Source organism: Urocitellus parryii, chromosome 12 (assembly GCF_045843805.1).
Source record: "Urocitellus parryii isolate mUroPar1 chromosome 12, mUroPar1.hap1, whole genome shotgun sequence".
Taxonomy (NCBI): domain Eukaryota; kingdom Metazoa; phylum Chordata; class Mammalia; order Rodentia; family Sciuridae; genus Urocitellus; species Urocitellus parryii.
The window spans coordinates 9,959,266-9,983,610 of record NC_135542.1 but is presented as its reverse complement, the minus strand read 5'-3'; the positions used below and the strand labels follow the sequence as shown (position 1 = coordinate 9,983,610).

Below are 24,345 nucleotides of genomic sequence, written 5' to 3'. Positions count from 1 at the left end.
TCATCTGTGTTTATCCTCGAGCCTCCTGTTCTACTGGGTTGCCATTTCCTCCCAATCGGTCCCTCTGTTTTGACAATGTTTGGGGCATATTTCGTTGGAGAGTAGTTTCTAATGTGGATGGTCAATTGAACCATCTTGACAGCTTTGGGTTTTGAGGATTGAAGCCAACCCTCCCCATTTCTAGGCCACAGCCTCTTCTAGATTTCTACCAGTATTCCAGCAAATATTTCTTTTGATTTGGTTGATCTCTGTGTCTGGGTTCTAGACTTAGGTCCTGCACTTGCTAGCAGGGACATTGTGCTTTCTGGTTTGTTGTGTTGGCTTCTTGGGGACACTGTGAGGATCAGGTAGGCAAGGCAGGTAGAGTGGCTGGCCCAGAGCATGGCCCAGAGGGAGCGTTTGATCAACATTATTTGTAAAATGTCCGCAGTCAATTATCACACCCGGCATGAAAGGCCATCATAATAATCATCATTATTAAAATATCAGTCACAATAATTTTTTCTACTTCCATGGTGTAACTGTATTATATTCTCAATGAGTGAGCTCACAGGCAGGTTTCTTTCCATGCCTGCTTCTGTCACTTAGCCTGGAAGCCCCTGAAATAGTTTGCACTTCAGGACTAGAAGCTCTTTTTTTTTTTCCTCTTTATTTTTTTTAATGATTTTTAAAATTTATTTATTGGACGCTATTTTACAATACACTTTTAATTGGCCATTGGCCTCCTGATGGTACTCCATGGGTCATCGGAGCCTGGCTTGCATCTGCCAGTCACCATCCTCTGGGATGAGCCAGATGCTCAATCACATCCCGGGGAGTGCAGATGGCTTTGCTAAGTCCTGTCCCTCCTGGGCCTGCAGTGTTGGGTCAGCCCTCACAATGGAAAAGAGGTGTTGATGAGTAGGCACACATGTCCTGCTCCCTCCTGGGGTGGGAGGAAAGTTCTGAGGTTTCCAGGCAACCCAAGTGTACTCTGGAAAGCACCATTTATTACCCAGAGGAAGTACCTGCCTCCTCCTTGTTTACAGATTTTTTCAGGAATGTGTGTGATTTCTATCAGATGTTCAGGCTTCTCCTGGAGAGATTCCAAGGTTTTCCTCTTCTAAGCTGATTCTCCAGCTAATGACTCCAACATAATTCTGTCCAGTCAGTCGTGCGGCCATTGTTGTGGCAGCCCTCTGGTCACTTGAACCCCTTCATGCAATGATTTTTTTTTTTCTAGGAGAAAGATGGAAAGAATATCCAGGACCTGGTGGCCCAGGCAGGGTCCCTTCTCTGGAAGGCAACCTCAGGGTGGGGCTACAATTTCCACGTCTGATCAGTCCTGGCGACTGTGCCTGCTTATTGCTTAGTGGGAAGATGCAGCTTCAGGTCCTGACAGACGATGGCAGACCTGTGGGTTCTGCTTAAGGGGTAGAACCAAGCCCCCCAAATGCCCCATGCCCACCTGTCAGGCCCTCAGAGACTGCTGTGCATTCCAGCCAAAGCCCTCTGCAGCCTGCTCAGGGACCAATGAGCCACTGTTTAGAGTCCAGGACATTCTGGCTAGGGAGAAACCGCACACTGGCCGAGAGATGGCCAGCGATGAGCAGCCCTTTAACGGGTCTCCACGTCTTGGTGTCTTGACACGTATCTTCCACACCAAAGAAATTAGAGTGAGGCTTCCTCCAGAAAAGGTGCAATGTCCAACTGTCGCAGCTTCCAAGTAGAAATGCTGCAGCATGCTTTCAATTGCCAAATGTGTTTGGGGTTTGGCTTTTGGATGCATTCGTGAGATCAACATGTAGATTTCTTGTGTGTGTTTCCTGGGCAAAATAATACAAGCCCCAGAGAGTTTTATCCCATTGCCCAGAGATGGACAAGCACTCTGCTTTTCTAAAAAGCTTTTAGAGGGTGCTTGCAGACAGCCAGATTGGGACTCAGTGACTCATTCTCACCCTCGTTGTGCTGGTGATGGAAGGTTTATGGAAGGTCTTGAGGATGACATGGACATATGTGGTCCTCTAGTGCCAGCTCTGCCTTAGTGGGGTGGGGGGATGTTAGCCTCTGTGCACACTGCCATGTTCAGCTCTCCCTGCGGAGCCAGGGCAAGGGGGACTCTCTGCTTTAAGAACCCATGGCTTCCATGCTGAATGTTCCTGAGACCCAATCTGAGCCAAGTATCCCTTTTTTTCAAGTGCCAGTATCCCTTTTTTTCCTTTTCTGGGGCTTGACCCCACGGCTTCACTGTCTGTGTTCTTTTGTTTGTTTGTTTATTCATTCATTCATTCATTCTGGGGATGGAATCAGGGGGGCTTTACTACTGAGCCACATCACAGTCCCCATGTTTTATTTTTTATTTTGAGACAGGGCCTCGAGTTTGCTTAGGGACTCACTAAGTTGCAAGACTGGCCTCAAACTTATAGTCCTGCCTCAGCCTCCCAAGTCCCTGGGATTACAGGCGTGCACCCCCACACCTGGAGCCTGTATCCTCTTTATTGCTACTAGGAAGCCCTGGCCATGCACCATCTTGGGAACACATAGGTCATTAGATGTGTGTGGGCAAAGCCCTGCACTTTCCGGAACCATCTCGAATCCCCTGCTCTGCCCCATTCTCCCGGGAGGGGTGGGGGTGACTCTGTTTGGTCCTGAGTAAGCGCAGGGCCTGAGAAAGGACACTGCATCTCAGGCACACTCCAGGGCCATTTGTTCCGGCTCCTGCAAGACAACATCCTGTTTTGCTAGAAACTCCATCGACAGAGGCTTGGAACTCCTGTTGTTCATTCTCTGAAGTTCTGCCATTTCTTCTCAGATGGCTCCATCTCCAAATCTTTCAACCCCCTCCCCTGCTCCAGGACTTTGAAGTGGTTTCTTTGGAAGCTTCTGCACAGGGATAAGGACAAGCCATTCCTCACATGATTCTTCAACAGGAGGAAGAGAGGGACCAGAGGGGCCACAGGGAGCAACCTCCTGCTCTGTTCCAGGCAGCCACTTCCAGGCTGGGGCTGCAGCCTGGGGCTGTCAGGACGGCTCTGGCTAGGGGGGAAGCCCTCCCCAAGCCTGGGTCACAGCCTCCCGTGCTCCAGGGCAGCTGGTGAGCACTGGTGGAGAGTGGAGGGGAAGGCTTGCCCCCCAGGAGTCGGGTCTGGACAGCATTCAGGTGGGAAGAGACCACTGGTCACCAAGGGGATGTGAAGCAGGGGTGACCCAGGGCAGCCATGGGATCTCCTCTAAAGACCACTGTGGTCCCAGCAGTACAAAGGGACTGAGTGACATTATTACTCTTCCCTGTTTTAAGGACAGAGGTATGGAAGGGATTCCTGAGAGTCACAGAAAACATGGCTCACAGGTTTCAGTTTGCCATCAAGGAGTGACCTTGGCCGCACTGGTGGCAATTCCCCTGACCCTTGATGAGCCCCTGGCATCCTCCCAGTGAGTCCTCCCAGGCCCAGTCTCAGGGGCAGACAGCTGCCCTAACTGCTCTCCCTGGACCTGAGGATGACATGGGGTTTTGAAATCCTTTTTGTTGCCGCACTGGGCATTGAACCCAGGGCCTTGCACATGCTAGGCAAGTGCTCTACCACGGAGCTCACCCAGCCCTGAGGGTGACAGGTTTGGAGAGCATTGGCTAACTGAGACTTGGTGAGGTAAATCCCCATAGTCCTACAGTCAGCACCTTTCTCTACCAGCTGCGTTTGCAGGGTTAAGATCTTAGCCTGAGTTTTCCCTTATTTCTTTCTCTCTCTCTCTCTCTCTCTCTCCCCCTTGGTATTTTGGTACAAGGGGTTGAACCATGGGGTGCTTTTCCACTGAGCCACATCCCCAGCCCTTTTTAAAATATTTCATTAGAGACAGAGTCTCACTGAGTTGCTCAGAGCCTCACTAAATGGCTAAGGTTGGCTTCAAACAGGCCATCCTCCAGCCTTAGCCTCAGCCTCCAGCGTTGCTGGGATTACAGGCATGCACCACTGCCCCCCAGCTCTGCACTATTCTTAATCAGAGAACCTGTGGGGCTATGTTTACTAGGTATGAATCGAGTTGCCCTCCAGAGAAAAGAAAAAGTAACAAAGCACTGCTGTGTGGGCAAATCAGGGATGACCCCAGGACAGGGTCAGCTTTCTCTCCAAGGAAACCCCACTGCCAAAAATGAGCCTCTTGGCCAACGCAGTGGTGCACTCCTGTAATCCCTGCACCTCGGGAGGCTGAGGCAGGAGGATCAAAACTTCAAAACCAGCTTCAGCAATGGCAAAGCACTAAGCAACTCAGCGAGACCCTGACTCTAAATAAAATACAAAATTGGGCTGGGGATGTGGCTCAGTGGTCAAGCACCACTGAGACTAAACACCGGTACCTCCCCCACCCCCCAAAAAAGAGACTCTGTTAAGGACTTCCATGTTGGCTGAGGCAGCTGCCTGCAGTGGGTGTCCTGCAGAATGCAGTCAATCTCCCCAGGCCTGGGCTGTGGGGAGGCTTGGCCTGGTGACCAGGGGTTAGCCCCCAGCTAATGATCACTTGGTATTGTGGTTTGGATGTCAAATGTCCCCATTGCCCATGTGCTAAAGGCTTGGTCACCAGCCTGTGGCCCTTGGGACATAATGGAACCTTTAGGAGGTGGGGCCTAGTGGACGGAATGAGGTCATTAGGGGTGTGACCTTGAGGGGATATTGGGACCCAGCCCAGTCCTACCCCTACCCCCTACCCCCACCCCACTTCCCAGAGGTGAGCAGCCTCCTCTGTCACAAGCTCTAGCTGCCAGGATGTCCTACTGTGCTGCCACAGGCCCAAAGCAACAGGGCTAAAATCCCATGGACTGAGACCTATACAGCCATGAGCCAAAAGAAACCCTGTTTCCTTTTAAGGGGATTCTCTCAGATGCTTTGTCACAGCAACAGAAAGCTGACAGCACCCTTGGTCTGTGCCCTTGCTTTATAGATGGGGATGCTGAGGGCCCACAGGAAGCCGAGCAGCCCCAGTCACATGGTCCTGTAAAAACAACTATTATCCATTCATTCACTGACTACATGGCAGGAGCTGGACTCCAGATCTCAGTGTTTGAAAAAGTTGTGTTTCCTTCCTGCCCCTTAATCCCTCGCTCTCTCTTTGTGTATGCATCCAAGAAGGACCTTCAGGAGATTGCAATGCCACCGAGTCATCCTAGCCAACTTTAGACTTGAACATGAAGTTCATGGGATTGGGCAAAAGGGGAGAGTGGGGAAGGCTTATGGGGGCTAGCAAAGATGGTGAAATCAGATGGACATCATTACCCTAGGTACATATATGACTGCACAAATGGTGCCTCTCTACAACGTGTACAACCAGAAAATTGAAATGTTGCACTCCGTTTTTGGTACGGTGAATTGAAATGCATTCTGCTATCATGTACAACTAAGTAGAACAAATAAAAATAATAATAAAAAAAGAAGAAAAGAAATTTTACTTGTGTAAATTTTTTCTATATACTTCTAAAGGATAAAGACTTACAATAGGTAGCCACAGTAGCAACATCACATGCACACTGACTGTTCCTTAGTGTTGCTCACAGCCATCTCATGATTCTAGTGAGTGGCCATGGGTCTGACCAACAGTGGGGGTCTGAACGGAGTCTCACGAGATACACAGGCTCTGAGCACAAGGACCAGGAGAGGGTTCTGGGACATGTGACTGTCTGCCTGTGGTGCCCCGGTGGCTAACACAGAGCTCATCATCATCTACTGAGTGACAACAAGGAAAAAAATTCACCCACATGATGGCCTAACCAATAGCAAAAGCATCAAAGAAAAATCCAAACTATGAAAAGCGAAAGAACTGGCCCAGCCTGTGCCTCTCCCCAGCTCCCAGTTTGGGCTCCTACAACATTTCACGCACTTCTCCCTCCAACTGCCCACAGAACACCTGCACGCACAACCAGCCATGAAGAAAGCCAGAGACCTGCTCACCTGTTCTGAGGCAATCTGGAGACATTACATTTGGATGTATTTACGAAACCCAAGTTTAGACGCATAACATTATCTATATAAATCTCTAATATAATGATATATATACTCAATTTTTAAAATTAAGTATGCTCTATATTTACAAGAGGCAAATGGTTTTGGACACTTGTGGAAAGATTCAAATGCCCAGACAGATGGGGAAAAAATACATTGCTATAGAGTAAAACTATGATATCAATGGAACTTCTGAGTGGAATTTAGATTTTAATGAACCAGGAAAATAAAACCAACAATTTTTCAATTTGTAAATGCTGAATCCCAAGAAATGAGGTTCATCACAAGTTGCAAAAATGCTTCCATTATTTGCTGCCATCAGTTAGGGAAATATATAACCTTCAAAAGGAGGCTTTCTAAGCAAAACACAAGCCAGAAGTGATCTAGGACTGATAAATTTGCTATATTAAGGTTTAAAACTTCTGTGGATTTTAAAACTTTAGTGTGAAAAAAAAATTAAGAACAAAGTCAAAATATCTGATAGACAGAAGGCTCATGTCCTTAACTTACAAGAAGCTTATCCCAATCAAAAAAGAAAATAAACCACCCAATTAAAAAATGGGCAAAACACCCGAACTGACAGATGTCCAAAGTGAAAGCGCAATGGTCAATGAACATGAAAATGGAGTCCGCACTCTCCTAACTTAGAAAGCGCAGGTGAAACTAGGAGAGATGTCTCAGGGACCAGATGACAATCAGTAAAGTCTGAGAATACACAGGGCAAGGATGGGGTGGCACAGAGGGACATAAACTGCTGCAACCTTTGAGGAGGTGATCTGGCAATGTTTGACATTTACACCTAGTGCAGCAGCAATTTCAAGATATTTCAAGCAATTTCAAGACATTTCCCCTATTGCTATACTTGCAAAAGTTCAACAATCTATGTACAAAAAGTTCAGTTTTTTTAAGTAAATGATACAAATTTGCAAACAAAAATATTCAGCAATAGGGAGCAGGTAACAAAAATCAGGTCTGTGCATACGCGGGGACACTAGGCAACCAGTACCGGAACAGAGGGGAATCTGCTGTGCTAACCCAGGATCACTGAGGGCAAAACCAAGCAAGAAGGGCAAGGTGCGAACTCACGGCTGTAACATGATGTCTTGGTGAAGCTTTTTACAAGGTTAAGGGTGATAACTGGACACAAAATTACTGAAAAGATATTTTTGGAAAGAGACAACAGTAACTGCTAATCATGATTTCTTACACCAACGCACTATCATGTGTATTACTTTTGCTTTGAAAGTGTCAGTATGAAGCAACTGATGGTTTTTCTGTTCTATTTGAATATATATCACAAACTAGATGTTCACTAGGGAAACTTTAAACAAAAGTCTAAAGAAGAAAATTTAAATGACTGGCAAACCTACTAATCCACATAAACACTTAACAGTGTATAGTGTTCTAAATTTTTCTTAACATACAAATGACTTTAAAAAAATCAACATTACTGACACATTAGTTACTGACACAGTAATTATGTAAGTGATTTTTCACAAGCTAGAGAATATTACATTGGACAGCTATCCTGTTTTTGTAACTGGGCCAGATTGGACTTGCTCTTCTAATTTTTCACTATTATACACAATACAACGGTGACTTAACCCTTTTAAATACCCACTGTCCTCAGATGTAGGTCTTGGAGCTCTTCTTTTTTTACCCTGAGAAGCCTTGTGGTTTACCACAAGGTTTCTGAGCCCAGACCTCTAGACGCTCAGTGAGGGGAAAAGTAGGCCAGCAGCAGGGCCCCGGGCTCCCAGCGGGGCAGCCAAGCCTCTGCACACCACCACCTCCATGTCCAGAGTCACCCCACTCACCTGCAGCTCCCTGCCCATCCCCCACAGCCACCAGGACACGGACCCATCTCTTCCTTCCCTCTTTGGCTGTCATATTAAATACATTTCTTACCTAAAAGACAAAATGGCTCACCAATAGAATAGCTAAAGAAAACTCTGAGGTAGAGGACGAGGACCTGCTGGCTCAGCCACACAGGCTTGGTGAGGGGCCCAGCACCTCCAGTCTGTAGGCACAGAAGCAAACTCCCCAAATGAAACCTCCCTCCGGAGCATTTCCTCAAGAACAGCATGGAAATAAGACTTTCTCCTCCTATTTCACAAGGTTATTAGGAGAGTTAACTGAGATCACCTCGTAATCAATGTACCACAGGAAAGAAAACACTGTGGGTTGAACTTTGAAATAGTTTAACGCTGACTGTAAGACACATTCCAGGGTCAGAAACACTAAAGTGTCTTAGAAATGGTGAAATACAACATAAGAAGTTACTTGGCCGGACTGGCTCGCTACCTTAAGGATGAGGCTGAAACGAGGATACAAACTTTGGAAATACCTGCTGATTATGAACTTCAGGGAAATCTCCAATTTTTTCGGCCTCTTTTAAAGGCCAGGAACTATAAAAGTATCAACTAAATTGCTTCAAAGCTAGCTGACTCTGGCTCATGGTGGCCCCTTTCTTAGGAAATGGCGTTGAAGGAAAAGGGAGGCTGAGTCCATTCTTGTGGATGATCTAATAGGAAACAACCAACATATGAAAGACTCTTTCAATGGGATCAACTTTCCAAAGCTATGAACTGGGCTGGGTGCAGTGGGGGAGGCTGAGGCAGGAGGAGGGCAAGTTCAAGGACAGCCTGGGTAACTTAGCAAGACCCTTCTCAAAATAAAAAAATAAGAATGGCTGGGGATGTGGCTCAGTGGCAGAGTGCTTGCCCAGCATGCACAAGGCCCTGAGTTCAATACATTGTGTTGGCTGCGGGGAGGGGGAGAATAATACACAATGGGATGCCAACATAAAATGCTTCTAAACATACTTTAAATTCCATGATATAACTGATATTTAAGAAACAATATACATATTCAGAGAGGCTTTGTCACAAATTTGATATATTGATTGTTCACTTTTTTTTTTTTTTTTTTAGGGTAATGGGGACTGAACTCACGGACCCTCAAACCACTGAGCCACATCCCCAGCCCTATTTTTTATTTTATTTAGAGACAGGGTCTCACTGAGTTGCTTAGAGCCTCACTTTTGCTGAGGCTGGCTTTGAACTCAAAATCCTCCTGACTCTGCTCCCGGACCCCCTGGGATTACAGGCTGCACCAAGGTGCCCCACAAGGTAACAGTTTTAATCATTCATTTAAATTAAAAAGAGGCAATAAAATTCTATGGAACTTATGATTCACAAGATAAAACTGAAATTTTGTATTATTATTCATTGTATTATTATTCAATTTATCAATTTAAGTGATAATATTTTTGTTTTTTTAATCTTTACGTTTATCAGAAATTTTTTTATTGTATTGCTTTTGTTTTCTTTATATAGGTCCTGCAGTGGCTCAATTTTATTTGACTGTTACACTGTGAATATTTTCCTACATTCATAAATATTATTCACAACTATGATTTTTTAATGTCTACCCGTTGAATTAAGTTCTTTATTAACATGCATTTTACTATTTTAATTTCAAGTAAAGACTATTGAACTTCAAAGGCTACTTAGATTTACTATTATTTCAACTCTTTCTGACACTTTCTGGAGGGACAATGAGGTTAACTTATACACCTGTTAATTACACTTATGTGAGTGAAGTTCATGTTTGAAACAGATGTGTGCATGTGCACACACACCGCATGCACAATCCATTGTAGCATCCACGCTAATAGACTGAACTCTTTCTATTTTTTGCAGTGCTGGGGATTGAACTCGGGGCCTTGTGCAAGCTGGACCAATGCTCTACCACTGAGCCACAGCCCCAACCCAAGTTCTTTCTTAATCATGCAAGTTACACCACTTACTAAATGGGACCCATGGCATTTAAGTGAGGACTCTACAACAGGGCACAGTTTCAACAAGTACAAGGTTACATCCTCTTCAGTAAGTTTTGAAAACCCATGAGTTTCTGTGTCTTGGAGATCTAGAATTTCAAAAGCCATTTCCTCATTGTCCTAGGGGCAAAGTTGCAACATATGCAGTCAAGGGGGAGAAATAAAGAATGTCCCTTCACTTCTGCCCTTTTCAATGCTTTATTCACTAGAATCACTCAATAAAATTTCACTCTATAGGTTCTTAATCAAGAAGACGACCATCCTTCATGCTATGCACTGTAATAGACATAATCAATTCACAGCAAACTATTCTAGATTAATTCTAAGCACTGCAAACACACTTAATCATGACAGGCTAATGACAGACATTCCCTCTGCAGGCTAAGTTCAAAAGTCTCAAGCCTTAGGCTTTATGTCCAGCAGACATACACACTCACTCAGACCGCGGTGATCAGGTCAGGAACCAAGGCAGGCTTCTCCTGGAATGGAGCTGACGGCCGGCTGAGGAGAGGGTCACAGGGAGAAGTTGCGGCTCTCACCAGGGTCAAGATGTGGCTGTAGAGTTGGAGAGCGGTAAGGATCAGGCACAAGATGACAAGTGATGAGATGTCAGTCCAGGTCCTCATCAGACACTCCAGCTTGGGTGCATCCTTGTTTTGGCTGGCTGAATGTCTGTTCATTTGTTTGCTCTATTATTTATACTAAATTTGGGGACTTTTGACCCCCCTTTCAATCCTTATCAGTTACCACCAGATTTCTCAGTGACAACATTCACCCTGGGGTTAAAACATCTGGTCTGGTGGTCCCTCCCTGATTTTCTCGTCTTTCCCTCTTTTCAGGGGAGAACAGCCTGACAGAGGCTTCTCTCTGTTTCTCAGGATGGGGAGAAGTGACTTGATTGTGTCTGAGGCCATCCTGGAGGGCTCCCTTAGGCATGCCAGGTGAGACTGCAGGTTTCAAACTGAAGTTTTTAAAATGGGGTGGCTTAAGCTCAGGCCTAAGGCCATCCTCACACTCCTGAAATAGCAAAGCACACTGGCTTCCACAGAGGTCTCCCACTGTAGCCCAGCTCAGCAGGACTCAGGAGCAGCCACCTCATAAGTCCACATAACTGAGGACAAGGAGGGCTGGTGGAGAGTCAGAGGCAGATGTGGGTCAACAGTGCAGGTGTGCGAGGATGAGGGGCACGCTCGAACAAGAAGAGTTGGAGAAGAGCCTTTTTCGAGCAGGGAAAAGATGATCAGAAATAAAATTCCCAAGGCCTCTGGGTCTAAAATACTCCTCTAAGGGTCAAAGTCAACTCAGAAAAAAATGAGGCTGTGGGCATGAGGGGGAGAGACCAGCGGGCCCAGCCACCTCTCTTCTCCTTGCACCTAAATCCACAGGTACAACCAAGCCTGTGGTACTCCAGCCCCTTGACCTGACATTCATATCTGTGTCACTATGCCACTAATCCAGGTACCACGAGTACCACGAGACTTCCACGCTAAAATGATCCACATCTTCACAGTGGAAAATTCCATGGTCACCACACAGCTCGGGGAAGCACAGGACATGGTGCTGTGTGAAAAGAGTGGCAGTCCATTGTTGGAGAAGCAGATCACTTGCCAGCTAATCCCTTCTGATTTTTCTATATCTGCTGAACATTCTAGAATGATCATGAATTGCCTTGGTTATCCAAAATTTAACCTACTGCTAAACTGTGAACTCCATCTCCATTGATTGCCTGACAAGCTAATTTAGTCCAGATCACACTTTCAAACACTATCCCAAAGAGGAAGCGTGAGTAGTGATGTCTCTTGAACTTTTCAAAATGAGATGTCCTATCTCCTCAGCTAAGGCCCAGCTAAAAACAGTGTGTGCTTCTTGGTGTGACTCTAAATCAGTAGGGTATCTGGGGCACAATTCAATACCTTTAGTCCTCAGGTGCCCCAAATAAGGGGCTCCAAGTAAACCAGCGGCTCTCCAAATACAGGTCTGGCATGTGAGATAATTCTAGGTACTACTTGAACAAGATCATGCATTTTTAGTTTAACAATCACTAAAATGTTAATTCTTTAAAAATCAAGTCAGGAAAGCACCCCTACTTTCCTGTTGCAGGAGGTGGAAGTGTGTGCCAGTCTACATACATTTAGTGAAGAAGCTGTAGGGTCTGCACTGCTGGCCTGACCAGCTACTGGAAGGAGAGATATAGCACTGTGTCTGCAGCGCATGGCTCAAGCTGGTGAAGTGTCTGCTGTCTCTGGCTCCCCGCAGTGACAAAGGGCCTACAGAGAGATGAAACAAAACCAAGTTAGATGTCCCTGGCTGTGGAGCTGCCAGTACCAAATAACTGTCACTAAAGTCACTAAAAATTCTAATCTTTTGAGAATCATATTTAAGGACAATTGTTGTTTAAACCAATTTTTGGCTGATAGCCAGCTAAATGCCCATCCTCATTAGAGAGGTTACAGTTGCTTCACTCAGTGGATGTCCCAGTCTCAAGAAAGCTCTGTACAGCCAGGGTTTCTGCCCTGCATTACCCAGCCCAAGCTCCTGGGCTGCTCTGGGCAAATGGCGCCCTCTGCTGTATGCAGCTGGGCCGTGGGCAGATGAGGAAAGACCTTCAAGTGAAACTGTTCAGAAGAACAAGACTCAATGTGTGCTATGTTAAGGTTTAAAACTTCTGTGGATTTTAAAGCTTCGATGTGGAAAAAAATTCAAAACTAAGTCAAAATATCTGATAGACAAAAAGGGCTCATGTCCTTAACTTACAAGAAGCTAATCCCAATCAATAAAGACAAGAAAACCACCCAATTAAAAAAATAGGCAAAGCACCTGAACTGACAGATGTCCAAATGAAAGCGCAACGGCCAATGAACACGCAAAATGGCGCGGCACTCTCCTAACTTAGAAAGTACAGGTATAAACTAGGAGAGACGTTTCAGGGATCATACTGACAATCAGTAAAGTCCGATACTACTCAGGGCAAGGATGGGTGGTACAGAGGGACATAAACTGATGCAAACTTTGAGGAGGAGATCTGGCCATACTTGACATTTACACCTAGTGCGGCAGCAATTTCAAGACATTTCTCCTATTTCTATATTTCCAAAAGTTCAACAAACTCCATGTACAAAAAGGTCAATGTTATTGTTGTTGTTTTTAATAAATGATACAAATGTGGAAACAATAGGGATTGGGTCAAAAATCACGTCTATGCACACACTGGAACACTATGAAACCAATACCAGAAATCTGCTTATGCTAACAGAAGACCTCTGAGGGCAAAACCAAGCAAGAAGAGCAAGGTGCAAATTCATGGCTATAATAAGATCTCTGCTAAGCTTTTTATAAAAAGGTAAAGGGAGGTAACATGGACATAAAATTTCAGAAAAGATATTTTTGAAAAGAGACAACAGTAACTGCTAACCATGGTCTCTTACAGCAACGCCCTATCGTGTATTTTGCTTTTGCTTTGAAATTTTCAAAAGGAAGCAACTAACAGTTTTTCAGTTCTATGTGAACACATTTCAAAAACAAGATGTTCAGTAGGGAAACTTTAAAAATCTAAAGAAGAAAATTTAAATGGTTGACAAACCTGCTAACCCAAGTGAACACTTATCAGTGTATAGTCTTCTAGTTTTTTCCTTGCATATAAATGACTTTAAAAAAAATCATGATTACATGACAAATTTTTAACAAAAATTACTTATTGTGTAAGTAATTTTTCACAATTTTTTAATGGCTATAGAATATTACTTTGGAGGCCTGTGGTTGTGGCTCAGAGGGAGAGCACTCGCCTGGCATTCATGAGGCACTGGGTTTGATCCTTAGCACCACATAAAAAATAAAGATATTGTGTCCACCTATAACTAAAAATAGATATTAAAAAAAAGAATATTATATTGGACAGCTATCCTGTAACTAGGCCCGATTGAACTTGTTCTAATTTTTCACTATTATGCACAATACAATAGTGTCTTAAGCCCGTTAAAATACCCAGTCCTCAGATGTAGGCCTTAAGAGCTTTTCTTTCTTTCTCTGAGAAGCTTCGTGGTTTACCACCAGGTTTGTGAGCCCAGACCTCAAGACGGCTCTATTAGTAGAAAAAGTGAGACTAGCAGCAGGGCCCTGGCTTCCAGCCGGGCAGCCAGGCCTCTTTGTGTCCAGCGTCACCCTACTCACCTGCAGCTCCCTGCCCATTCCCCACAGCCACCAGGACACGGACTGATCTCTTCCTTCCCTCTTTGGCTGTCATATTGAAAACATTTCTTACCTAAAAGACAAAATGCTTCATCAATAGGACAGCTGAAGAAAACTCTGAGGTAGAGGACGAGGACCTGCTGGCTCAGCCACACAAGGCTTGTGCAGGACCCAGCACCTCCAGTCTGTAGGCACAAAAGCAAACTTCCCAAACAAACCCTCCCTCTGGAGCATTTCGGGAACACAATGGAAATAAGACTTTCTCTTCCTATTTCATTGGGTTATTAGGAGAGTTAACTAAGATAATCTTTAAAGGAACTTACAACTACACAACTCAATATACCCCATCTTAATAAATGTACACAGGAAAGAAAACACTGTGGATTAAACTTTGAAATAGTTTAACACTGATTATAAGACAAATTCCAGTATCAAAGGTACTAAAATATCTTAGATATGATGAAATGCAACGTAAGGAAAAAACTTCGCAGGACTGGACTGCTATGTTAAGGATCAGGCTTAAACAAAAATACAGAATTTGGAAACACCTATTTATTATAAACTTCAGGAAAATCTCCCATTTTTTCAGCCTATTTTAAAGGACAGGAATTATGAAACTATTAACTAAACTGCTTAAATGACAGTTGTCCCCTTTCCTTCCTAGGAAGAAGTTTAAGGAAAAGGGAGGCTGAGTCCACACTTTTGAATGATCTTATAGGAAACAACCTACATATGAAAGACTCTTTCAGTGGGATTAACTTTCAAAAGCTATGAACTGGGGTGTATGTAGGGGCACACGCCTGTAATCCATGTGACTCAGGAGACTGAAGCAGGAAGAAGGCAAGGTCAAGGCCAGCCTGGGCAACTTAGCGAGACCCTTCTCAAAATAAAAAGTAAAATGGGCTGGGGATGTGGTTTGGTGGCAGAGTGCTTGCCTAGCATGCACAAAGCCCTGGGTTCAATCTCTAGAATTGGGGTGGGGGGAATAACACACAATGGGATGCCAACATAAAATACTTGTAAACATATTTTAAAAATTCCATTGCCGCAGTCTTGGCTGGGCACTAGATCACGAGCCACTCACACTTTGTAGATTCAAACAGCAATTTTTTATTCCCCAACTCACACCGGCCTCTACACACGTTCTCGGGAAATCCAAGTTCTGCCCGCACAATTCACGTCCCAAATTACTTTCTCAATTCCAAGAGAACTCAACGGGAACTCAGGCAACAGGAACATCCCTAAAACCCAGATTGTCTTAAACCGGGAACACCTTAAACCCAAATTATCTTAAACCGGGATACTTCCTAAAACCTGCAGGATATACACCTTAAACCTGGATCCACCCTGGTCCTTGAGCAGGGTCACCTTTCTCAAAGACACATGCAATGTCACAGCGAATTTCCATTTAACATGGGGTACGCTGGCAAGGAAATTTCGATGCGTCATTCCTACTTGGCAATGGCCCTCAGCATTCCATAATATAACTGATATTGAAGAAATAATATACTTATTCAGAGAGGCTTTCTCAAAATTTGATATATAAATTATTCCACAATTTGGGGAGGTACCAGGAATTGAACTCAGGGGCACATGACCACTGAGCCACATCCCATCCCTTTTTTGTATTTTATTTAGAGACAGGGTCTCACTGAGTTGCTTAGGGCCTTGCTTTTGCTGAGGCTGTTGAACGCACCATCCTCCCGCCTTAGCCTCCCAAACCACTGGGATTTCAGCTGTGCACCGCGCCCGGCTCTGTTCCACATTATTAAACACTGATTAAATGCACAGTGCCAGCTCAAAGGAACACTGACCATTGGAGAACCACCCTGGAAGGGTGGGTCAAGTACACCTGATACAGGATCTGTGAGCAGCCCAGAGACCACTGCCCTAGTCAAACTGGACACTGGCCATAACCTGAGGCTTTCTGCCCCTGCCCCTGCTCCTCCCAACCTGTTCTCTGATTGTGTCCTAGATAAAACTGGTGTACAGCTCCACAAGAGGCCACCAGATAGCACACTCTAGCTCCAGAAAGAAGGAACTTAACATAATCTCCAAATTCTGCTCCTGAATTTTCCCCTCACAAACCTCAATTTCATAGTTCCCTAAAAACCAAGGCAGCAGTGGGGACCACCAACATGAAGGAACTGAACTTCAAATTGTGTTAATTCCTCCCTGAACTTGAGTCTGTGTCCGAGAGATCACTGTGACCACAGCTTTGCTCAGCTCCTCCTACCCACCCCACCCCGGCAACCTCTCCAGAGGACCCTGGGAGTTGAGCTCGGCAGGCCTACCTCGAGGATCCTGGTATCAAAGTCCTCATAGGTCTCTACAAGGAGAGAAGAAAAAGCACACAGATAAGAGCATCCAAGCTGCTCACGTGGGACAGCCTTTCCCAGGTGCCATCAGACTTCTAATGGGAAGCACCTGAGCTCTCTGGTGCCGCTCTCCAGGCTGCGCCCCAGTTCCCATCATCCACGGGGACTGCCTGGCCTGACTTCACGAGCTCAGCCACGGCTTTCTGACCGCAGCCTCCCCCTCTCCAGCTCCCCGCCGCCGGCTCCCGAGGCACAGGTTCCTGGAGCGCCGACACCTCCAGAGCCTTCATCGCTGCTTTCCCATCTGGTCTCCTGGGGTCTTCACAGCCTCTCTCACCAAAGTCCCTCAAAGACACCAAAGTCCCTCACTCCTCATAGATCTCGCCAACGTCCTCAATCCCTACACTTTTGTCTCTACCGCCCTCTCCAGGCCAGAACCCAGGCAGCTGTCTGGTCACAAGTGGCCTGCTGGTGCTGCCGGGAGAGATCAGAGCCTGGCCTATGCTCACCACTCTCAACTGGGGGTCTGACCCACTTGGGAACTCCTCAGCTTTCAGTTTTCTTAATTCAGCCTCTGCTCACCACCACAGCTGTTTCAAACACTCCCCAATTCTCTTGCTTTTACTTATTACAGAAAATCTCAATTACATAATAAAATAGGAGAGCAGAATAAAAGCTTCTGTACCCAGCAGTCGGCTTTGAAAGCGGTCAGCTCAAGAGTCAATCTTCTTTCCTGGACACTTCCCGGGTCCCACCCACTGGTGAAGCCAGTGCCAAGTGCCACCTTCTCATCAAGAAATATTCTGGTGGCCATGTTCACCAATGCCACTATCTGGCTTGATGACTCCTGACCAAAGCTACCAGATACCAGGTGACCTCCCCGCCTTTCCACCCGCATTGCACAGGCTCACCCAAACCTGCACCCTGCCCCTGCTGGCTAACAGCAGCCTGTCTGTCTAAACTCTGGGTCTGGTTACTGGGGACTTGGCTCGTGGGCAGGTCCTCTCCCTCCCAGACCTCCACCCTCCTGCACGCTCGCCCCATCCTCTCCAGCCCAACCGTTCCTCTACTTTGAGCCAAACTCCTGTTTGCTTCCTCCTCTCCCACTCACTGGCAAGAGCAAGATTTTCAGGTGAATTTGCCTTTTGGGGGAGGGGGAGGCTTTGTTTTCTAATTCAGCCTAAGTGTCGTCAGTTTTTGTTTCATGTTTGCTTTTACGAAGGCTTAGTGACAGCTCTCTGGGGTCTCTCAACTCTGCTGTTAAACAGCACTCCAAGCCTGAGGCCACGTGTTTGGGAAACACTGTGCCCTACAGATCTATAATGCACACCACCATGTCTAAGGCACCTGCTAAGGCACTGGGACCCAGGGCTTTCCATCCTGTTGGAGGAACACTTCCTGGTTACAGGCCTCTAGTGTCCCACAAATGCAACTGGGATAACAATGTGGAAAGTTAGTCAAAGAGGTCAAATTCTTTTTTCAAAAAGGGTAATCTAAACAGACAAGTAAACAATAAAATTATTTTCAGAAACACTGTAGGACGACACGTCCTCTACCCAAAGGCAAGCAAACCAGGCCTCCACTACCTCCATTGGGACCAGGGTCCGGGGGACCGAGACTGAGGCCACCCCACATGTTCCCGCTCCAGCCTCGCTCCCGCTTCACTTTCATCCTCCGCTTCTGGTCCCACTCTTCCCTCTGCTGGAGCATGTCAGCCGCCACCTGCTCCTGCTCCTCCTTGCTCCTCTGGGCAATGGTCTGCACGGCTCCATTTCTCACGAGAGGGGCATTCAGACCCGGCCACAAGAAGCCGTAGCACCCTGAAGGGTTAAGATTATAGGTAAGTGACAACTTCTAAAAGGTGCTCACTCTTCATGTTGCTAAGATGCCAGGGAACGCGTGTACAGACACCAGCACAGTATTGTGGAGTTGGAGCTGATGCGATCACTTGGCAGGTGACCTTGCACTGTCACAGTTTTATGCATATCTACCCTACAGGCATGTGACCGCATTTTCACTTTTACCAAGAGAAACACCTGTGCAATCTTAGAAGTGCAGCACAAGGTGCTTCCTTTATTTCGGAAAGGTTGTTAGTATCAAAAGCGATGAGTCTGCACAACAGTAAAAATAAGCCAGTTCAAGTTCATCCATCCTATTTTTGCTTTCAAAAGCACAAGTATAAACAATCAAATCAGCACATGAAGGACCAAGGCCAAGTGCGGCCCACCAGCTGATTTGTAAATAAAGTTTTACTGGAACACAGCTGGGCCTGTCCAACCATGCGCTGTCCAGGGCAGTTTCTGTGTGACAGCAGCCCAGTTGAGTAGCTGCAACAGGCCCTGCTCTTGGTCACTGTCTTCTCTGGGCAGGGGAAGCCTGCCAGCTCTCTGCGAGCTCCACCTGCCTGCACTGGGCTGTGTGCAGCACAGGACCTATCACAGCTGTGCCCCACGGAGTACATGACACTCTGGGGCAGCTGCTAAGCCCCCTGGTTGGACTCTAAACCATGGATTCTTATGCACTTAATGAGAATGTTTCCAGTTTGCCAAATATCCATAAAATATGGGGAAAACACTTTAAAAGCACATAGACTCTTTTTAGAACAAAGTTTGCCGTTGGGCCCCCCCAGGCCTCCCTCAGACCCAGCTTGCTGCCTATCTCTCCCCTTCCCAAGATCATCAGTTTCCCACCCCAAGTTCAGGACCAAATCTGAAAACTGTCAAAACAACCAAACACGTTTACCTTCACCAATGACCTGACCCCTGTTCAGATCCTTCCTTCTCTTTTTTTTGCTTCTTTTGCCTCTTCCTTTTCTTGCCCCAGCACCAGTCTCTGCTAAAGCACCTTTCCAGAGCTCATCTGCTGTCACTGTAAGGAAACGGGGTTTTAAAAAACTCTGTAGTTGTAAAGCAAAGATCTACACTCTCCTAAGAATAAGAAAGGCCAGAAAGCCCAGCTTTACCCATGTCACTGAGGTAATGAAAATAAAATAAAACCATACAGTGAACATAAAACATGATTACATTTGGAAAACACAAGAGGAGACAATTCCACTTTTTTTCCACAAAAGATGGCTAACATTAAATCCCAGTTAGTCCCTGACCAGTAAGTAGACTTGCTTCCCTGATGTCTGCCAATCACCACTCAGGTCTCAGTAGTGTCGTCTCTTGAACTTCTCCAAATGAGATGTCCTAGCAAAGGCCCAGCTAAAAACAGTAAGGGCCTTCTCGGTGTGACTCTAAGTCAGCAGGGTATCTGGGGCACAATTCAATACTTTTAGGCCTTGGGTGCCCCAGAAGAGGGGCTCGGAGAAACTAGCGCTCTCCAAACACAGCTGTGGCCCATGAGATAATCCTAGTTGGATTTTTAGTTTAATAATCACTAAAATGTTAATTCGTTTATGACAGAAGAAAAATTAAGATAGGAAAGCACCCCTACTTTCCTGTCGCAGGAGGTGGAAGTGTGTGCCAGTCTACGTACATTTAGTGAAGAAGCTGTAGGGTCTGCACTGCTGGCCTGACCGGCTGGTGGGAGGAGAGATACAGCACTGTGTCTGTAGAGCTTGGCTCAAGCTGGTGAAGTGTCGGCTGTCTCTGGTTCCCTGCAGTGACAAAGGGCCTACAGAGAGATGAAACAAAACCAAGTTAGATGCTCCCTGGCTGTGGAGCTGCCAGCACCAAATAACTGTGACTTGATAAAAATAAGTCACTAAATATTCTAATTTTTTAAGAATCATATTTTGAGGACAATTGTTATTTAAAAAATAAAACCAAACTTTTAGGAATGAAAGCCACCTAAATGCCCATCCTAGAGAGGTCATGGTTCATTTGCACAGTAGATATCACAGTCTCAAGAAAGCTCTGGACAGCCAGGGTTTCTGCCCTGCATTACCCAGCCCAAGCTCCTGGGCTGCTCTGGGCAAATGGCGCCCTCTGCTGTATGCAGCTGGGCCGTGGGCAGATGAGGAAAGACCTTCAAGTGAAACTGTTCAGAAGAACAAGACTCAATGTGCAGAGGGTACCCTGCCCTTTATGTTCAAAACTCAGGGAAGCAGGGAAGGCATGTTGTAGACAACTCCAGAAGATCACGCAAGAAACTGAAGAGCGGCTGCCTCTGTGGAAGAAAACAGGGGCATTTAGGGCTGGATGTGAAAGACCCGCGTTTTTGTATTTTGGAGGAATTTTTTTTTTTTTTAACCACATGCATCTATTACTTGAGAAAAGGTTTTAGAACAGCCATGTCTGAGAGGAAGCCATCTGACCAGTCCCAGGGATGGCGGTGTCAGGTGAGGAAGAAGGCAGAGGTGACAGGAACAGGTGGTGATGCAGGAGTGGGACAGTGCTGGCAAGATCAGTGCATGCACAGATTCTTGAGCTCTGTGCTTCACTAGAGACGTGACAGGGTTAAAACAGCCCTGGAGGGAAAGTGGCCTTTAGGGTATTGCCTTGATAAATAGAAAGCCAAAAAAGAAAGAAAGAAAAAAATGACAACAGCTGTTTTCAAGTCTGAGTGAAGCCATGCAGAGGACAGGAACTGCAGATTCATCAGCAGCACCAACCATGGCTCACAGGGCCAGAGAAAGAAAGCGGGTAAGGACAGGGAGAGCGACATCTAAGGGTAGTAGGAAGCCATCGAAATAGTTCCACTGAATACAGAGACCCAAACACAAAGGGATAATCTTTGATTACTGGACAGCACTTCATACGACCATTTTGTTTCAAATGTAGGCCTATGAGATAGATTTGCCAATGCCACAAGGTACTGGATGACTGGATGAGATTTCAACACTAATTTCAATTCCAGATGATTTGCTCCACTGTGGGGAGGGAGATCGCACCTAGCACACAGATGTCCTCTAGACCTGTAGCCCACCTGATGAACTACCAAATAAAATGTAGCCAGAAAACACTGGGTCTTCATTTTTTTTTAAGTTGTTGATGGATCTTTATTTATTTATATGTGGTGCTGAGGATCAAACCTAGTGCCTCACATGCTAGGCAAGCACTCTGCTACTGAGCTACAACCCCAGCCCTGGGTCTTCATTGTTTAACAAACCAGAACTTTATCATTCCAAATCTCATTCTGCTATACACAGCCTTTCTTGTAAACACCTTCATCTTCAACACATATCTAATATTAAAAAATTTCATCTTGCTCTGTTCAGCATTATAATCTTTAATGTAGTTCAAGAAGTGTAAAAATTATTAACAGATTTTTTTTGAAAGACTGAAACATCACTCATAGCTAATAATGTACCCAGCTAAAAGAAACCAAATGTCAAAAATAAAAAGAAATCAAATTTAGAATTTAGAAATAGCCACTTGTTTTTTGTTTGTTTGTTTTAATGGGAGGCAGGGAAGAACTGGGGATTGAACCCAGGGCTTTGTACACATTAGAAATAGTCACTTTTTCTGGGTGCATGACACATGGCTGTAATCCCAGTGACTCAGGAGACTGAGGCAAAGGATTGCAAGTTCGAAGCCAGCCTTAGCAACTTAGCAAGAACCTGTTTCAAAATAAAACATAGGTCAGGGGATATAGTTCAGTTGGTAGAGTGCTTGCCTTGCATGCACAAGGCCCTGGATGCAATCCCCAGCACCACTAAACAAATAAACAAAGAAAAAATATATAAAAAGGGCTGGTTATGTGGCTTAGTGATAGGGTGCCGCTCAGTTCAATCCTCAGTACCACCAAAACAACAGTCAATTTTCATGCACACTTGTATAAATGGTTTTGCTTACATTGTGTTACGATTTTTTTTAATATTTTATTTACATTTTAGTTTTCGGCAGACACAACATCTTTGTTTGTATGTGGTGCTGAGGATTGAACCCGGGCCGCACCCATGCCAGGGGAGTGCACTACTGCTTGAGCCACATCCCCAGCCCCGTGTTATGATTTTTTAAAGAAGAAAGTTCAGTAGTTCAGGCTGAGTCACGTTCTGAAGCTCAGTTACAGATCACAATCCACCTCACTTATCAACTCTGTTCTGATCCTTTGAGTTCTTATTAAGTTTAGGTCATGAGACCCCAGACTCAGGAAGCAACAACCCTGCAGCCTAAAGTGGGATAGGCCAGAACCCGTCTGGTGGGGACGGAGAGGCCCCCAGGGTTCTACCTCAGCACACATCACGTTCCACACCAAGAACTCCTTCCTTCTCACTTGGGTCTCTTCTATGAAAACTGGTTGGTGAGAGAGTTTAGAAAATTTATTACTATGTTTCTGACTGATTGGTTGCAGCATTTAGAAAAATATAGTGATAAGGAAAGCAATCAACTTCTTAAAAGTCAGGCAATTATTAATTTCAGGAAAAAATGTAACAGTAGAATACTACCTAGCTCAGCTCTGAATGTGCACATAATTTAATAACAAAAACAATGCCCAGAGATTCAGTCCAAACTGTGCTTCTACCTATACTGGAAGAAAGTAAGGGTAAGGATAGACTGTTACATCTCCAATTAGCATAACAATGTTGTTTAAAGAGCGGCAGACTCAATGTATTTAGAAATATAACCAGAGGAAGGTAAAAGAATTAGTGTCCCTAGATGATGGGAAGGAGCAGAAAAGGACTAGGAATGAAAGCTCTGAGCCTTTTACGACCTTTTGGAAACTCAATTTTTTTTTTTTTTTTTTTTTTTTTTTCTTCCAGTGTGGTGCTGGGGATTCAATTGCGGGCCTTGGGCACCCTAGGCAAGGCTCAACCTCTGAGCCGCACCCCCAGCCTGAAAGTTAATATTTTAAGGAATAGCACAGCAACCTGCAGTGAGGACAGCTATCCCTATCAGGCCCTACACCGGCTCAGGTCAGGGCAGTGCCTGGCACATGTTAAGGGGTAAATAAACTGTTTATAAATCAGTGAGTGAATCACCCAAGCAACAAATCAAACTGGTTGATTCACAGTGGGTGTGACAGGTCGTAGGAAGTCTGCCACTAGGGAGAAAGCCCTGTCAGCTGGACTTCTCCCAGGATCTCCAAGGCATCTCACAGGCGGGTTTCCAAGAGGAAAAGGCAGGAGACCCACAGGGAAGCCCAGCACTCAGGAGTCCCAGAAGCTCAAGGTGAAAGGGCCAGGCTTCCTTGCTCAGCAAGGTTGGCCTGGACTTCCCAGAAGGCAGCTGAAGAGAGGCCCTGCACTATGTCAAGGAAGTCTGTGTCCACAGGAGGGGGCATCACAGCATCCAGAAAGCTCTGGGACCAGCCCTGCTTCACTGGCTGTGTGATTTCTTTCATTCTTTTTTGGGGAAAGGTACTGGGCATTGAATTCAGGGGTATTTAACCACTGAGCCCCATCCCTAGTCCTTTTTATTTTTATTTTAAGACAGAGCTGGCCTTGAACTTGCAACCTCCTGCCTCAGCCTCCGAAGTCACTGGGATTACAGGTGTGCACTACTGTGCCTGGCCTGGCTGTATGATCTTGAACAAGTCACTTGGCTTCTCAGAGATTCACCTTATCATCTCTAAAATGCGAATAAGCTCATGAAAGCCAGTGTGAGGGCTGAACAAGGTGACATGTTTCAAGCCTAGTGCACAATACCTACTCAAAAATGGCAACCATTATTTTTTAAAGCCTTGAACTACAACAACTGCAGTCATAAAAAATTTGAAAAATACTCAAGACTGTACAATACCATCATCAAGGACATGCCTTGTCCATTCACATTTTAAAATCTACAGAAACTCTTATTAAATCTTATGAGAACAGATACTTCCCAAATGAATCTCACCATTGCTGAGAGTGGTCTTCAGCGCCAAAACAGAAGCTGTTGGAAAGGTGTTCAGGGAAAGCTGCCTGCACCAGAAATGACCTGTCAATTAAAAATAAGTAAATAAATATTTTTTGGTTCCAGTGCTGGGGTTGAACCCAGGGCCTGGAGCCTGCAGGCACATGCTTCACCACTGAGCCACATCCCCTCTTCTTTTTTTGAGACAGGGTCTCTCTAAGTTGCCCAGACTGGTTTCCAACTTGCAATTCTCCTGTCTCAGACTCCCAAGTTGCTGGGATTACAGATGAATGCCTCTGCACTCAGCAAAAAGT

The 24,345-nt window shown here is 45.4% G+C and overlaps 1 protein-coding gene across 5 annotated transcripts in view; it reads right to left on the bottom strand.

The window, feature by feature from the left end:
• Positions 1-24,345, bottom strand: part of LOC144249791 (small ribosomal subunit protein uS5m-like) — a 42,979-nt gene that overhangs the window by 13,643 nt on the left and 4,991 nt on the right. For 4 of the 5 annotated variants that reach the window (XR_013342310.1, XR_013342307.1, XR_013342308.1 and 1 more), the window contains exons 2-9: positions 24,035-24,115; positions 19,791-19,928; positions 19,053-19,178; positions 17,897-18,130; positions 16,287-16,321; positions 13,975-14,065; positions 11,937-12,074; positions 10,245-10,362 (exon numbers count right to left, since the gene is read on the bottom strand). Coding sequence is in view for 1 of the 5 variants with exons in the window: in XM_077791972.1 (XP_077648098.1) it covers positions 10,352-10,362; positions 11,937-12,074; positions 13,975-14,065; positions 16,287-16,321; positions 17,897-18,130; positions 19,053-19,178; positions 19,791-19,928; positions 24,035-24,115 (854 nt within the window). In the remaining 4 variants the exon portion in view is untranslated. Of the gene's footprint in view, positions 1-10,236; positions 10,363-11,936; positions 12,075-13,974; positions 14,066-16,286; positions 16,322-17,896; positions 18,131-19,052; positions 19,179-19,790; positions 19,929-24,034; positions 24,116-24,345 lie in introns of those variants that run through there. The other variant, XM_077791972.1, reaches the window with a different exon arrangement.